Source organism: Natator depressus, chromosome 9 (genome assembly GCF_965152275.1).
Source record: "Natator depressus isolate rNatDep1 chromosome 9, rNatDep2.hap1, whole genome shotgun sequence".
Classification (NCBI taxonomy): Eukaryota; Metazoa; Chordata; order Testudines; family Cheloniidae; genus Natator; species Natator depressus.
Window position 1 is genome coordinate 80,849,311 of NC_134242.1, and position 17,717 is coordinate 80,867,027.

At 43.6% G+C, this 17,717-nt stretch overlaps 1 protein-coding gene across 1 annotated transcript in view; it reads left to right on the top strand.

The window, feature by feature from the left end:
* Positions 1-17,717, top strand: part of SLC16A2 (solute carrier family 16 member 2) — an 87,351-nt gene that overhangs the window by 48,308 nt on the left and 21,326 nt on the right. The window contains exon 2 of the mRNA XM_074962440.1: positions 16,545-16,689. Coding sequence (XP_074818541.1) covers positions 16,545-16,689 — 145 coding nt within the window. The remainder of the gene's footprint in view (positions 1-16,544; positions 16,690-17,717) is intronic.

Below are 17,717 nucleotides of genomic sequence, written 5' to 3' on the forward strand. Positions count from 1 at the left end.
AGCGGATTCAGTTGCTGCAGAGAGGGTGCTCATGTAACTCAACACTGCCCCCGCTTGCCTCTTTGGTAGCAGTGGGCCGGGGGGGGGAGGTTCATTCTCCAAGACTGGTGGTGAGCCTAGCATGTAACATTGGGATTAACTAGAGTTTAACGCATTAACCCATGGAGTTGCCCGGGAACAATTAATTGCAGCAAAGAAGGGCAATCCTGCCATCCATTTGGCATGCAAACAAAAAGCAACCATAGGAGCATCTCTGAGCTCAAATTGGGAGATGGAGGACTCCCGTGGAGAGGAGGGTGAATGGCAATACTCAGACGTAAGTGCCAAGCTAAACCATGTCCAGCTGAACAAAGTTTATACAGAGCTTTTAGATTACGATTAACCTGTTATCCCCGTGCTTAGTCAGAGCGATGAAGTCTGTGCAGGTCATCACTTTTTAAAGGCTGTACCTTTACATAAGCAATCTGCCATCACCAGGGGTTATTGCTGCCTTAGACAGTTGTGTAAGGATAGGGGTCAGACAGCAGAGTTAATTATTACTGAGGCATGGTTGGCTCTAAGTCCTGTCTGACTTTGTCAGTGGGGGCAGCTACTCCAAAGGGCACATGCTGCTGCTGAGCAAGCACACTGGCCCCTGCGGGGGACAGGTACAATCCTAAAGCTTCAAAGGGGACGTCTGCACAGCAGAAAGACCCCACGGCAGCGGGTCTCCGAGTGTGGGTCAGCTGACTTGGGCCTGCGGTATGGGGCTAAAAATAACAGTGTAGCTGTTCGGGCTTGGGCTGAACCCTGGCCTCTGAGGCCCTCCCCCCTCGCCACATTTCAGACCCTGGGCTCCAGCAGGAGCCTGAATGTCTACACTGCTCTTTTTAGCCCCATAGTACAAGCCCGTTCAGACTGAATCAGCGACCCAGGCTCTGAGACTCGCTGTTGCGGGCCTTTTTTTGCTGTCCACGTATCCTAAAATTCTAGCTGAACTCCAGCCAAGGAAAGAGGGAGTCGAGAGGGAACTTTGCTTGTCCAAGCCAGGAAAAGGGAGGGAGCTCCCCCTTATTTTAATCTCTTTGGTAGCTGGGCTTCACCTCAAATTCCAGATCTGGGCTGTTCAAATGCCTGGAAGTGCAGGGATTTTCACATCTGTAGGGTTGGTTTTGGGTTAACTCTAATTATTTCCTGAATCCTTGGGGTGGCAGAGATCAAGGGAGGAGGCAATTTGATTTCTAGAAATATAACTGAAACTAATATAGGCTTCTCGGTTCCAAATCCATAGGCTCCTGCAGCAGTTAAATATAGACAAACGATCCTGTACTTGGAGGATATGTGATGCACACTTGATATTTCAGTTTCTGGGAAGCAGTTTAATAATTCTTGTTTGTCATAGGACCAGAGCAGATGACCGACCTAGGGGCTCCGATAACTGACAGCAATAAATATTTTTTTCAGTTTTCAACACCATCCTATAACGGTGGAGAATTTTTCATGTTCACAGAAACTTGGGCCCATAAAATTGCAATGGAGAATTTAGGGGCTGCTCTTGGAAAATCTGGCTTCAGAAGTTCCTCCCTTTTCATCTGCCTCATTCCCTTGCTTGATTCATTCTGCAGTGGTTCAGTTCAGTTCAGTGCTCCTGATATTGTCAGTCCATCACTGTACAAGTGAATGATGATGTTGCCAAAGTGCAGAGAGAGGAAGTAACTGAGTGAGTGAATCTCCTTGGGAGAGCAGTCTGCTTAGACTGGAGATGTCTACTGACTGGGTGATCAGATATAATGGAAAAAGGAAATAGTGGTAAAGAGCATGTGATTAAAGCACAGGACCAGGAACCTGGACTGTCGAGTTCTGTTCCTGGTTCTGCCACTGACATGAGAGAAACTCCGCTGCCCAACCTTGTGTGTCTCTGGTCCCCATCTGCTTCACACAGGTACAGAAAGGCTGGTAAAGCTCTTTGGGATCTCAAGTTAGCAAGAGCATCAGAAATTCCCCATATTATAATACATAGTATATAACTCTTCACTCGGTGTCTTGCAAAAGATGATATTCCTGTCACTGTTCTTGACTTGGGCAGTGGTTCTTGTACTTTATTCTCTCTGGGGGTATATTTTGAAAAGGGATTTTGGGAACAGTGGGATATAACATGTGAACAAGGAGGCTTTGCTCTATAGAGGAATCATGTTGCTCTTCATTGGTTTTGGTCAATTTCAGGGGGATTCAGTCTCCGCATGTCTCCATGGTCTTTTTGAGTCTACTAAAGCTCAGAGAGAATCCCATCGCCTAAGCTACCAAACCTAGCTTGGTGCAAGATTACAGTACCTCGGGTTTCCCCACCAAGCCATAATTCAGCTCAGGCTTGAGCCTGAACAGTATTTTGAACTAATTTGGGATGATTTATAGTTTTGGGTGAAAACCATATGAACTGTGGTTTGGGCTGAATTTCTCTTTGGGGCTTTGGTCAAACCTAAAACTCAGAGAAAAATTCAGTGTGTGTGAACCTCATGTGAAAAGACCTCTGCACCAGCCTCTGGCCAAATGAAACAGCTGAGTTGTCTACATCTCTAGTTAAAGAGACCACAGCCTTGCTAATATTGGGGCTTATTTCTCACATACACTGATATCCCTTACTTAATGGTTAACGTAGGCTGAAACGGGAGGGGGAGCTCATACTAGAGCCAAGGAAAGAGGGAGTCAAGAGGGAACATTGCTTGTCCAAGCCAGGAAAAGGGAGGGAGCTCCCCCTTATTTTAATCTCTTTGGTAGCTGGGCTTCACCTCAAATTCCAGATCTGGGCTGTTCAAATGCCTGGAAGTGCAGGGATTTTCACATCTGTAGGGTTGGTTTTGGGTTAACTCTAATTATTTCCTGAATCCTTGGGGTGGCAGAGATCAAGGGAGGAGGCAATTTGATTTCTAGAAATATAACTGAAACTAATATAGGCTTCTCGGTTCCAAATCCATAGGCTCCTGCAGCAGTTAAATATAGACAAACGATCCTGTACTTGGAGGATATGTGATGCACACTTGATATTTCAGTTTCTGGGAAGCAGTTTAATAATTCTTGTTTGTCATAGGACCATGTAGTGGTGGTGATGGCTAAAGTCTTTAGTGCAGTAACACCCCTTCTATGGCTTTCACATTCTTCCTTAATCTGCTGTAATTCCTCCAAGAATGGGACGTTGAAAATAGTTCTTTAGTCCTTCTTGGTCTCATGCTGACTTTCAGCAGGGTGGGTTTGTTTGTTTGTTTGTTTGTTTTTTGCTAAGGAACAAACTAACAAGCTACAAACTAACATGGATGTTTGTAGATTTGAGTCAAAGCTGCAAGAAAAAATCCAGTCGAATCCATGATTAGTAAACTGGCCGTAATATTAATTGTCTGTACTACAGTAGTGCTTAGAGGCACTATAAATGGCTTCCAGGAGTTTCTGAAAACTGGTCACCCCAATTTTGGTCCATATTTTCCTATTGAGACCTCTGGTTTTAAGGTAGGGGAGTCACGATTTCAGGGCACCTGAACTTTGCTGTTACTGACCTGAAACTATGTTGAAACAGTTTCCTTCCTGTACTTAGGAGGCCTCATCAGTGTGTGACAGTGACATGTTGAGGTGCCCCAGTGTATGGTGGGCTTGGATCTTTTGTATGGGACATGAGTGGATTAGATCTAATGAATAAAAGAGATGTTGATGAATTACTTAGACCCAAAATGTGGGGTGTTTATAAGCTCTGTGTGCATGCCTGTCTGCTGAACTCCAAACACGACAGTATTGTACATGGGAATCAAAAAGTGAAGCTGACCAGATCATTTTCACTGGCCAAGTGGAATGCTGTGTAAAAAGTAATCGGCCAGCAGCAATAACACAGAGTAAATGTTCATTCCAGTGTCTCAGTTTTAAATGGCAGATATTACCAATGACACATGCAAGGGCATTTCTGTTTGTTAAATAGGATTATTTATCTTGTCAGTTTCCCTTGGAGACAGAGCTTGTGCCTTCCTCTTTGTCCAGTGACACACACTAAGCAATGAATCAATGGCTGCCTTTAAGCAGCCACCTGTGGCACGTTGTCAGAACCAGATGGACTGTGTGCCGCCTCTTGCGGGTTTGCCATCCCCTTCTCACGTCCGAGAGTATCAGTATGCCTCTCTTCGAGGAAGACCATGCAATGGGACCTTCTCTGCTTACTATACTTGGGGAAGCCAGGTCTCTAGCTTCAGTTGAGAGCTAAGCAAATTAACATCCCCTTTGGGCATTAAATAACGATGGGAACTTCCCCCAGGGTGGGACTTTGGGCTTCCCTTACCAATATGAATGCTCCCCCTAAAGAGCCTGGATCAGCTCCCACTGCAGCAGACTTTGCATTGAGCCCTAAGAGCTCTTCATGTTTTGCTTCCTGGGAAGGCAGATGATGTGCTGAAGAACATCACAGCACAGACTTCATCATGTGCACTGTGCGATTGCAATAACCTTGCTATTTTTTTAAAGGGGAACAAGATGAAATAACTATTAAAGTCTAATGCTGATGATGAAAGCATAATACCAACTGTGCATATAAAATGATGGCGTCTAAATTAGCTGTTACCACTCAAGAAAGAGATTTTGGAGTCACTGGATAGTTCTCTGAAATCATCCACTCAATGTGCAGCAGCAGTCAAAAAAGTGAACAGAATGCTGGGAATAATTAAGAAAGGGATAGATAATAGGACAGAAAATATCATGTTGCCTCTATATAAATCCATGGTACACCCACATCTTGAATACTGTGTGCAGATGTGGTCACCCCATCTCAAAAAAAGATATATTGGAATTGACAAAGGTTCAGAAAAGGGCAACAAAAATGATTTAGGGGTATGGAATGGCTTCCGTATGAGGAGAGATTAATAAGACTGGGACTTTTCAGCTTGCAAAAGAGACGGCTAAGGGGAGATGTGATTTGAGGTCTATAAAATCATGACTGGTGTAGAAAAAGTAAATAAGGAAGTGTTGTTTACTACTTCTCGTAACACAAGAACTAGGGACCACCAAATGAAATTAATAGGCAGCAGGTTTAAAACAAACAAAAGGAAGTATTTCTTCACACAACGCACAGTCAACCTGTGGAACTCCTTGCCAGAGGATGTTGTGAAAGTCAAGACCATAACAGGGTTCAAAAAAGAACTAGATAAATTCATGGAGGATAGGTCCATCAATGGCTATTAGCCAGGTTGGGCAGGAATGCTGTCCCTAGCCTCTGTTTGCCAGAAGCTGGGAATGGGAGACAAAGGATGGATCACTTGGTGATTACCTGTTCTGTTCGTTCCCTCTGGGGCACCTGGCACTGGCCACTGTCGGAAGACAGAATACTGGGCTAGATGGACCTTTGGTCTGACCCAGTAGGGCCATTCTCATGTTCTTATATTTAGTTTGACAGTTGTTAGCTAAACAAAGGCATTTTATGGTTGGTGAATTTTGATGCCTCATTCTCCAGTCCAGAAGTGCCAAGTTATATGAGATCCCAGGCCCACTTTGTGCCCTGATCTCTATAACGATATAATTAATAAGTTGTTGGAGCTCCATCTTTCTTCCTTAGAGTTCTCTGTGTTTAAACACCAGCGTAAGAGCTGGCTAATATCTCCAGAGGAAAAGTACATGGCTTAGGTAAGTGCAGGAACGAACTAGTGGTTAGACTTCATCATGTGCACTGTGCAATTGCTGGGAGATACAGTTTTTAATGGTATTCAAGCAGAGCTGTGGGGGAGGGTCATGGGAGAGCCAGGCAAAAACATCAGTTTTGAAAGCTAAGCAAGTTTGGCTGGAATGTGATTAGAAATGCAATGGGTTCTTTTAAAGATCCACTTTTCAGCCATGTGTGTAGCTGCTGAGCTGGCGTTGATGAAGGCTGCTCTTTCCTCCCAGAAGACTGGGATGGGACAGGAATACGCAAGTAGGAGAAGAGGGATGGGCTTATGGTTGGGGTTCTAGGCTGGGACTTTGGAGACTGAAGTTCAGTTCCAAGCTCTGCTACAGACTTTGGCTATGTCTACCCTACTGCGGTAAGTCGACCTACACTATGCAACTCCAGTTACATAAATAACATAGCTGGAGTCGACGTACCTTAGGTTGAATTACCACGGGGGGTTGACGGGAGAAAATCTCCCATCGACTTACCTTACTCTTCTCGTCGGGGGTAGAGTACAGGGGTCGACTGGAGAGCGATCTGCCGTCGATTTGGCAGGTCTTTACTAGACCCTCTAAGTCAACCGCCGGTGGATCGATCTCAGAGCGTCGATCCCTGCCATAGTGTAGACTTGCCCGCACTGTGTAACTTGGGGCAGGTCGTTTGGTTTCTCTGTGCCTCAGATAATAGCACTGCCCTACCTCACATGAGGATGAATACATTAAAGACTGTGCTTAGCTACTCCAGTAATGGGGCCACTTTAGATAGGTGAGACCCTCTATTGAGGGGATACATTCAGACTCTAGTTATAATGGTGCCATTTGTTGTGTCACACTGTGTTTGCTGATCCAGGATTAAAAAAGTCTCTGTGTGTGCCGCCTTCTTGACTTCCGTGGAGAAATAATTTTAAAAGGGCCCAAGTATGGGAGGCCTATTTATCCACCTTTAACCCTTAAAAGTGCACAGGGAATATTTGGTAGGAAGAGGGGGAAATGCATTAGACATCAGAGTTGCAAATGACATACAGCTGTTCCACCACCCATGCCCAGTAAATACAGAAGCCCTTCAATATGCAACAAGGGAGGGGATGATCCACTGTTGTACAAAGAAGGGGATTTTAACAGCTGCAGAAGTATCACAACGCTCACTGCTGAAATGCAGAGGTCAACTGAATAAAAATGTGTGATGGGCACACAAGTGTTGAGCTCAGTAGATGACCATCATTACTAGCTGGGAGGTGATGATACAATGCAGTCTCCTATGATAGCATAGGATGACCAGATGTGCATTGCACCCAGGAAATCGTGAGGCCATCCTCATTGTTTGCCAGATATGTGTAGTTGCAGTGCTGATCACTGGTTCAGTGGTCATGTGCACATGGCCAGTATAACACCATCTGAGTTTTTGTAGCTTGCACGTTTTTTCCCCTGACCATATTGTCCAAGTTGTTTCTTTATTGCATTTGCAATTTGTGCCATAGGTAAGGCTTTCAGGTGTAGAATACCAGCAGTCCTTCATTTCCTCCCTTTTCCTACTGGTCCTTCAGATTTGATTGTATCCATCTGTTCCAGCAAGGCCGCGAGCTACCATACAGTGTCAGCAAGGATTCTGGTAATTCTCCAGAAGAGTCTCAGTCTGTCTGTCTGTCTCTGTCTCTCTCTCTCTCTCCCCTCACCCCCCCCCCCCCACTATGAGGAGAGAAACAGATGTGGTTAGTCACACTGAGTTTAAAAAATGGATGCACTCCTGAACTTGGAAGAAGTTTGAATGCAGACCCAAACTTTGCACATCAGGTCCAAATAGAAAACACACAAGAACAGCAATACTGGGTCAGTGGTCCATCTAGCCCAGGATCCTGTCTTTCGACAGTGGCTAGTGCCAGATGCTTCAGAGGGAATGAGCAGAACAGGCAGTTATCAAATGATGGGTTCCCTGCCATCCAGTCCCAGCTTCTGGCAGTTGGAGGTTGAGGGACACTCAGAGCATAGGGTTGCATCTCTGACCATCTTGGCTAATAGCCATTGATGGACCTATCCACCATGAACTTATCTGATTCTTTTCAAACCCAGTTATGCTTTTGGTCTTCACAACATCCCCTGGCAATGAGTTCCGCAGGTTGACTGTCCATTGTGTGATGAAGTACTTCCTTATATTTGTTTTAACCCTGCTGGCTATTCATTTCGGTGAGTGACCCCCGGGTTCATGTGTTATGTGAAGGGCTGAATAATACTTCTGTATTCACTTTCTCGAGAGGATTCAGGATTTTATAGACCTCTATCACATCCCCCCATAGTTGTCTCTTTTCTTAGATGAATGTTCCCAGTCTTTTTAATCTCGCCTCGTACCGAAGCTATTCCATACCCTTAATCATTTTTGTTGCCCTTCTTTGTATTTTTTCCAGTTTAATATATCACTGTTAAGATGGGGCAATCAGAACTGCATGCAATATTCAAGGTGTGGGCGTAACAGGGAGTTACATAGTGGCATTATGATATTCTTTGTCTTATCTCATACATGCTGGGCCTTGTTACCTTGGGGTGCAAAGAGATCAGTCTAAGCTTTCAGGATCCTTTCGGACCCAGGCTTTGTACGTCAGGTCCATCTCTGCATTGAGAATGTCCTGAAAGGAAAAGCCCACTCTAGTCAAGACACGGTGCTGCTGTTTCAAACTGCAGCTTCTGATTAGGGCTATGTTTGGAGCCCTGTTAAATGGTTTTAGTGATTTCTAGTGCTAGAACCAGATTGACAGCTCTAGAGATGGAAGCCACATAACATGTACTGCTGTACTTAGGCAGCAGGGGCAGGAGGGAGGCCTCTAGGACTGAGAGTTCACTCTTCATTGCCCATTTGATCCTTCACCCACCTACTGAGACTGCCAACCCATATGGCCAGGTAGTGCCAAAGGGTGGGGTTGGGTTTAACGATGTCTGCTAGAAACTGGATTGAGTTCCTCCAATTCAGTGGTTCACAACCCACAGGCTGCTTGCGGCCCAATCAGCACACAGCTGCAGCACATGTGACATCCTGAGGGCAATTCAAGTAGTACGTATATTGTGTGGATGCAGCCCGCATAACACACACAGTGCTGCATATGTGGCCCACAATGGTAAATAGATTGAGAACCGCGGCTCTATTTCATTTCATAGAGGCCACCGAGCAGCCAGCAGAGTGCTGCTACTTCGGGTTATGACTTTCTGGGGCTGGCTACAGGTGAAAAGGTCTGTCCAGATCTCATTACCAGTGCCTTGAACTGCCAGCTTTCCTTTATAAATTAAAGTACAGATAACCTCATATATTGAAACCTGTGTCTACAAGAGTTTCTTTTCCCTGGTATTTGTTGCTGTTGCTGTCACCAGTTTGATTACATCAGGAGCAGAATGATGAGAGCACCAGTGTAGGCATAATTCCAAGTGATTGTTGGCCTTTCAGCACCGTGTCCTCCTCTTACTCTGCAGAGAGCAGGTCTACATGACACAGCGCCTAAAGCATTGACAGCTGCCAGCATCTTCTGAACGTTAGCCTTCCCACCCTGTCTACCCATGGTGGTGCTGCACTAATGGAGGTAAAAGTGGGAAATTTTAGGACAAGCTTTCAAACTTGGGACAAGGTTCTGAAGTCACCTACCAATTCTTGAGCAGTCAAACTCCCATGCTATGGTCAGAGAAGGAGGTCTCTTCCCTTTGTTTCTCTGGAGATTCATTTATAATGAATAAAAAGACTAGATTTAGTGTGCCCCATGGCTAGTATTAATGATGTTTTTCTGAAAGCTTTGCGAACAATGAGCTCAATACCAGAGGGAATTTGGATCCTTGTCTGTAGATGACTACAATATTTTTCCTTTGTTTCCTGTCCTGGAAAAATCATTTAAGACTAATTTTCTATTGTGCAACTTACTAGTCTTGCCCTGTGCCTGTTGCAGTTCCATTCCTGGAAGCAAGAGCTGTTACATTATTGAAAGCCTGATTCAATTAAGTCAGAAAATGGGGGACGTGCAACTTTTTAAAAAGTGGTTTTCCCTTTTGGAATAGATGGTTAGAAAGAAATGGAGAAGAAACTACGTGCCCTCCCTATCATGTGATTTAGAAATCCCCCGCAGATTTAACCTGTGGAGCAAGCTTTGCCTTTTGCAGATTTCTCTTGACGGTTAGCTCTCTGTCTCCTGGAGAAGAATGGGTTTTGTGATTCCTGTTTGCAAACGTTTCAAACACAAACATTCAGATCCTGTTGGAAACCACCTTCTTGATCATCAGTCCCAGGAATGGTTGGACCCTGGAGACTGAGCTCACCTCTCACGTTGAGGGGTGTTTACCTCAGGTCAGGATTGAGTCATGTTGGCATGTGGGGGGGGGGAAGCTTTCATGTGCACTGCTTGTCCTGTACCTTGCCTGCTGCCGTGCACCCCATTCAATTGCTCACTGCAGATTTTCTGTGTTCCCCTGGGCTCTGATGATGATGCTCTGTTCTTTGCACCCTGCACTGGGTCCATTTCCCACTCCATTCCTATTAGCATCGATGTGGGGAGGAGCTTTTTGGAAGCTGTTGATGCCCTGTTGGCTGCTGCATTGCCGTTCTGTGGTTTGACATGCAAGAGGGCCACTGGTGGGACTGTTTCCACTGCAGTGTTCTGTATTATGCTGCCCTCTTTCCGGATTGTTGGAGGATATCCCCATGTGTTCCTTCTCCAGCTCCATATTCGGGAGAGATCTCATCTGGGCATGCTGTGATTTACCCACCAAACACCCTGAGCATCAATCTAAGACCATCCCACCTGCTGTGGAGAAAGTTTTGTGCTGTGATTTGCCCTCATGGGCAGCCCCAACCAGCTATCCACATTCTTGCTGCTGTTCGCTTTCCCCCTGCAGGTGATTTTTGCCAATCATTAACCTGGACAAAGCAGCAGGCATCTTTAGCAAGGTAACTTTTAAAAGAATTCGGCCTTTGGTACTCTTTTTTAGTGAAAGTCACCCCCTATATGGCTGCTGGTTTATTATCCCTCCGGTGGAAACTATTGTGGCTGTTGAGTAAGAACGTACAGCCACAATTTGCTTTGCATGTAATTTGATACCAGAGGCATCAACACATAGCCAGCAATTAGAACGTGACAATATGTTGGTTGCTGACTCTACCAGCTGCAGTGTTGCCAAGCCCACATGTTAAAAATGTGAGTTGGTCCCCAAAAGATCATTTGATTGGCTTAATTTTTTTGGGTGAGAATTTTTGTATTGGTTGCAAAGGCATCTTTTTGTCTGGGGAAGAGGCAGATTTTGACCGAAAGTCTTCATCAGGAAAACACATGCTAGGCCTCGTTCTCAATCAGTGTTGAGGATCAGACTAGAAACCATCAGGATACTTTGTTTAATGAACTTGCATCCACGTGCAATGAACACTCCGTTTCAGCTCTTTTGTATCTATTCAATTGCATCTGAAAGGCCAAGGGACACAAATGAAAACGTCTTAATATATTGAAATTACCTTTGTATTCTCATAAAGCGTGTCCCGTGTCACACGGGGGGCTTTGCAAGGACACGACAGCTTACAAGGTTCTGCCTGTCAGTAGAACATTGTTCTCTCCACTGCCTTCATGCTCACACTTTGGTAATATTAGTCTTGTTTTCAGAATCGCACAGGGTGTCTGTTGGACTTGGAAGATTCTGAATGCCCACCAGTCAGGCCTTTCTTCTCTCCAAAGGCTGACTCCAAAATAAACCCATTTACCATTTATTCCAGTAAATGTTTGAGCCTGAAGGGCCTTGAGACTGATCCAGTCTTAACCCAATTCCTGTCCAGATTTTGCACAATACTTAAATAAATTCCAATCTAGCTTTAAATTGGGTTTTGTCCAATTTTTGTACAACATACTTTATGCTCCGCTGGAACATGCTATGTTGTTGATAAGATTCCATTAGGGTCCTGAGGATTGTGTTTATTTTACATATATTACCTGATGGATTTTGGGGGTGGAGTAGGAACTAGAGGCCTAATCCAAAACCTACTGAAGTCAAAAGCAAGACTCCTATTGACTTGGGGGGGGAGGCGGGGGTCTGGATCAAGTTCTAAATTCATTAAGATTCTTGAGAGCTGCCAAGTGAAATCCTGGCCCGTGCAGCAGACTAATAGATCCCAGTCTAGTGCCCACTGAAGTGCAGGATGAATTTCCTGTTAATGGTGCTACATGGGTCCCACAGAGATCAGCATTTCTAGGCTGTGGTGACCCAGAGGACCAGAACAGCTAAGACTCCGTGAGAAGCTTAATTCCATTGTGGAGAGTTTAAGATGGATTTCCAACAGTCAGTTCTGCTTTAGCTCGTAAAGTAATGATAATGGACAGATACAAACACAGCTCAAGAGCTGGTTTAGTGACATTCTAACAGTTGTGTTACTAAACAATGTGCTGGACACTTTTTTTTTTAACTAATTTTTTTCATCATCTTTGACCTTCCACTGTGACTATCCTTTGACCTCTTGCTGAAATTAACAAGGCAAAACCGCCTCAGTTGTTGGACCCAATAGCCATCTTCAATTCAGTTGTTGCCTATCACAATGAAGGGCTCAGCTCTACTTCTTTGCTCCTGTGCATACCAGTCCTGTGACTCTAAAATATAAGACAGGCTTCAGAGTAGCAGCCGTGTTAGTCTGTATTCGCAAAAAGAAAAGGAGTACTTGTGGCACCTTAGAGACTAGCAAATTTATTTGAGCATAAGCTTTCGTGAGCTACAGCTCACGAAAATACAAGAGTGAAAATACAGGAGTTAAAATACAAGAGTTAACTATTTATCCACTTGTCCTTATCCTCATTTGATGTTAAACACAAACCAGCATTAAATAGGCCTCAGGATTGGGAGCCAGCAACTTCTCGTGTTCTACTCCCAGCGGTGTCTTTATGATCTTGGACAAGGCACTTAACCAGTCTCTCCCTCACATTCCATGTCTGTGGAACTGAGATAGCAACAACACTTCCCTGCTTCACAGGGACGTCGTAAGCATTACCTAGTTAATATTTGTAAAGCACTTCGAAAACAAAAAGCACCCTGGACATGTTAATTATTATTATTACCTATTTTATCTCACTGTTATGTCAGAACACTATTTTTTTCCACTGCATGTGGTAAGCAGTTTCTCTAAGGTGGAGTAATAGAGTAGGGGAATTTTTTGTTACAAATCTAGTATAAATTTTAGTTAATGCCTCCCTTCACAAGTTACAATTTTTAGAAGTTCAAAGCTGAAGCTGCTGATTCTCCTGGTTGAGGTTTGTTTTGAACTGCCCATGTGAGTCTGAATTTTGGGCAGGATTTTGATACCAGTTACGCATGTATAAATCTGGAGTAATTGAGATCAGAATCTGGCCTATTTAAATGTAATACCTGGTTTTCTGCTTGCATTTCCATGTTTCTCAGATTAATTTCCCATAATAACCACATCTCTCAGCAAACTTCAAACATGATGGGGCCGTCAAATGTTTTACTGGCTTGGCTTAAATAGAGGGAACATTTCCTGAAATATATTCTCCAATTTAATGAGCCTTTTTCATTCTGGCTCTTCCCCTCTGGCCCTCCCACCCTTTTCGTGGTTGTTTTGGATAGCTCTTTGGAATGATGCCGTCTAATCCTATTAGAAGTACATTCGTTACACTGTGCACCTTGTTTATAGCCAAGAGGGAGATCTCTCCTTCTCTCTCTCTCTCTCTCTTTAATTTTGTTTTGTTCCAGTGCCAGATGGGAGTATTTTCAGGCTGAAGTGAGTCCTAGAGAACTCCTGCTGTGCCTCAGTTATTCTTCCCTTAAAGGATTTTTCCTCTATCTCAATTTATTGTCAGAACACTTTTTTGAATAAAATGGTTGTTTAAAAACCTATCATTTGAAAAGGCCAGCTGTTCTCAGGTCCCGAGAGTGCCTCTTTGTGTCAAGCTTTTTAGGAAAGAGGAAGAGGATTGTTGTGGGGGGGGGGCAGCGCTATCTTTAACTTTTTTTTTGTAGGGACCTGGTTATTTTCGGAAGCTCTCTCAGCTATAGAAGGACCAGTTGTATTGTACTTCTTTGGGTTCAGTTGTATGCCGGGATGAAAAGATTTGTAGAGCCCTCACTGCAGGTGCAAGCAAATCCTTACCTGCTGAATACTTGCTGAAGTTTGGCTTGGAGTGTAACTGGGACCACTTGTGTAGGGGAAGTTTCTTGTTCAGTGTCACAGTCTTAAAAGTTGCACTGTGGAGTCTGGAGCCCAGAAGTACATGACTCTGGAAGGTGCCATAAAGAAGCTTATTTCCACCAGTGCAAACCACGGTGATTTATAAGAGAGATCTTTCAGTAGTTTTAAGACCTATATTGCTGCATGCTATCATGATAATGGACACTACCCTGCATTCAGATATGGATATATGGAAGGTACTCAAAACTGTGCACTTACTGAGTTTCTGTGGTGCTCAGGAAAGATCATTCTACGGCTGTTGATCAAATACTACAGTTCAGCATTGTGAAAATTCTTTATTTTCTCTTAAAAACACTTAAGAAACTCCATTTAAAAATATTAACAATACAAAGTTAAGCACTCAGAAGTCCGAAAATGGCAGTGTTGTGCGCACAACCTTAAGTTTGTCCCTTTGTGCAGCTACTAGATCTCCTTAGCTGGTGTCAGCTGGTGTCAGTACATTGAAGGAAATTGAGCTACACCAGTTTATACCAGCTGAAGATCTGGCCTGTTGTCTCTAATACATAATTGCACATTGTATTGTCTCTCTTTTTTGGCAGGACCCCTGCCTCATTCATTATACAGGTTGGCCAATGAATGAGGCAGGGGTCGGTGTAGAGACTACTGGAAAGGAGACCACACTGTCAGCAATTACAAATATAATTTCTTATGTCTGTTTTGAACAGCTGTTCAGGTCAGATGGTGTGCAATGAGCTAAACATTGAACGAGGCAGAGGTGCTGCAGAAAGAGTGGCATGTGATTATGTAAATAAAGACTATCATAATTCACAGTCATAAGGTGTCCTAAATTAAAACTAATTTGCTCTTTTGAGTGCTTTATTTCACAGCCCTGTTGTTGTTTTATGGAATAAGGCATATAATATCAACCTGATTTCTGACTAATTTTGTATCCCATAATACTTCTTTTGATAGGTAATTCTATAAATAAGAGCAGCCATCTGCGTTTACACTACCTAGAATAAAATACCAAAGGCTTTCAATCCTTATGCATAAGCTAGTCATCAGCTGAGGTCCAAAAGAAACGCCCCTCCCCCGACCAAGGAGTGTAAATATTATACAGTTATGTGCATTATGAAGGGGACTTGCATCTCCCGCTACATCATCCTGCATTTTCCAGTGGCCATTGATCTGTGCCAGAGTGGCAGTTTCTATATTCTCTTCCTTCTTTCCTCAGAAAGAATTCTGTGCTCCAGACAGGAGACCTCCTCATACAAGGGTTAATGTATTCTGCAGTGCATTTCTTGTTTGGTTCTCCTCACCATTTATGGATGGAGGTTTTTTTAATAGGTAGCCTTTCTATATCTTCTCTTTTAAAGAAAGGATGGGTTTAAAGAGACCTTTAAAGACATCAAACCTGACAGGCCCAAAATCTTTTTCAGCAGCAAAACCTTTTTTTTTTTTTTTTTTTTTTTTTTTTTTTTTTAAATTGTAATTTCCTCCAGATTTGTGTAAAGAAAGATGGAAAATAAAATGCCTTCCAACAGGGGATGTGAGGCAGTGTTAAATCCTAGGTCATCATGGTCCTGGTCCAAAGTGTACTGAAGTCACTGGAAAAACGCCCATTGATGCCAGTGGGCTTTGGATCATACCCCTGACAAAAGTCTTTCCTATGAAATCAGGGGCGTTGGATTTGTTTTGTGATGATGGTCTTTGTCTTTGTGCAGGTACTGTACATCGCCTTGTCTAAAATAAGGTGCATTCCTTGGAAGAAAACAAGATTGGCAAAAGATTTGTCAGTGAGCACAGCCCCAGACCATATGTATGTGTGGTCTGTTTATTACTCTTGGACCAAGCCAACATCTCTTGGTGGGGCTCAGACCTTTTTCTCTTAAGTTTTGCCATTTTTCTGTTTTTTGTATCTGGTTGATGTGTCATTTGAGTGTCATTAATTATTTACTAGCTTATGTTGTTTAGAAAATTGATGTTTGCTGTAATTAATATCTCTCAGTTGTTCTATGTAGGGTACATATTGTTGCTGGAGTAGGAAAGAACATTGCAATTAAAAGCCATCTGCAGTGACTTCAGAAAACCCTTATGTCAAGCAGGGAAGTTTAGAAATCTCTGGCCCTTTAGGAAAATGAGTATTGATGGATAGTAACTGTAGCTAAAATATAGGGCTGAAAGCCCTCTGCCTTCAAGAAGGTTCCTAGGAGTTGAGGGTGCTTAGTACCTCAGGATACCAAGCCTGTAAGTGTCAGAGACTAGGAAGATCTGATGTTCTCTCCTGGGTCTACGTGGTTTTTCTTACCAGTCCAGAATATTTTACGGACAGAAATCATAGCAGTGGAGACATCAGTATAGTGACAACAAGAAAAGCTAGATAAATGGAGAGGAATCTGGGTTGCCTTACTAAAATACATAAACCCAGCAGAGGTGGATACAGCGTAAACCTAGGCACGCCTCCCTCACACAAACACCTACTTGTTCTATCCACACAACAGGTACGATGAGGTCAGTGACAGTGCAAAGCTCTGTACATGCCAGGCTAGCATGCCTCAGCTATGGCCAAAAGAGACCATGTCTCTTGAGAGAGTAGTGCAAGGATTGGCTGGCTGTGCAATGGAGATAGGCCACTCTACTGAGACTACCAATAAAATCCCCCCCCACACCCACTGCCATCTGCATTGGTCTCTCTTTCATTGGCATATTGTTTCCAAAGCAGTTGCTGATCTTCACCTCCCTTTGTTTCTCTTCCTAGCGCTGGTTGGAGCTCTGGCCATGGGGATGATTTTCTTCTGCTCGCCTGTTGTGAGTATCTTCACCGACCGGATTGGCTGCAGGACGACAGCAGCCTCGGGGGCAGCCATCGCTTTTATTGGACTCCTTTCCAGCTCTTTTACAAAGTAAGGCTGAAACTTGCTTTAGGTGGCATGTAACTTTCTGGCAAGCTTTTGTTGTTGACAAATCCGGTGCTAGTTTATTGCTGCCTTTTGGCAAGGATCAGGTGTAGTGGAAGAGGGTGCTCTCCCTGCGCTTGCCACAGCCTGCCTGCACACAGGGAGTCACTGTCCAGATTTAATCCCCCTTCCTGAAGTTTTTCTTTCTTTGTCTTAATGAGACACAAACCTTAGCCTGAATGTCTTTGGAACTTGGCTGTGCCCAGGATTTCTCCCTGCAGGTCTGCTCCTACGTCTCTCCTCTATCACAGGTTCTCAGCCTTTTATGCTCCTGAATTGGAATTTGAGACCTTCTGGTCTGACTTGCAGAATGTCAGCAGAACTGCTTTGCAGCTCCACGCATGGTGACAGAACCTGCAGTACTGTCACAATCAGTTTAAAGGGGGACACTGTCAGATTTCAAATCGTATTTTAAAAAAAATTGACCTTGGATACTAAAAGTGAATTAATGTTTAAAATCAAACCTGACCCCAAGTATGGCTGAAAGTGACTGGCTTCCACTGGAGCATAAAAAAATGGAGATGTCCAGAGACTGAAGGCTGTCTTTTTATCACCAGTCACAATGGACTCACAAACTGAATTTGCATGGGGTTTTTGGCTATATGCAGTAGAAGGAAAATCAGGAATGTAAATGTGTTCTGAAGCAGAACATATTAGTCCATTGGAATGTCTTTGTGTCTGCAACATGCTGCTTTAAAAAACACAGTATTATTCATTTTTTCAGTGCTTTTAAACTTCTGTGGATTTCTGTTAGGACTTGATTTCATTAACATAAAAATGTTAACAAGCTTTGATGGTACATTATACTGCTTCAGCATCACAGATTTTCAGTTTGTTTGTGTGTGAGAGGGTGATTGATTATATATTAACAATTTTCGCATGGGTTTGTTTTCAGTTTTAATTAAAACACTCCCTGTAACTGTTTAAAACCATACTGATGTGAAAGGAGGTGACTTGTCTGCAGCATTCCATTT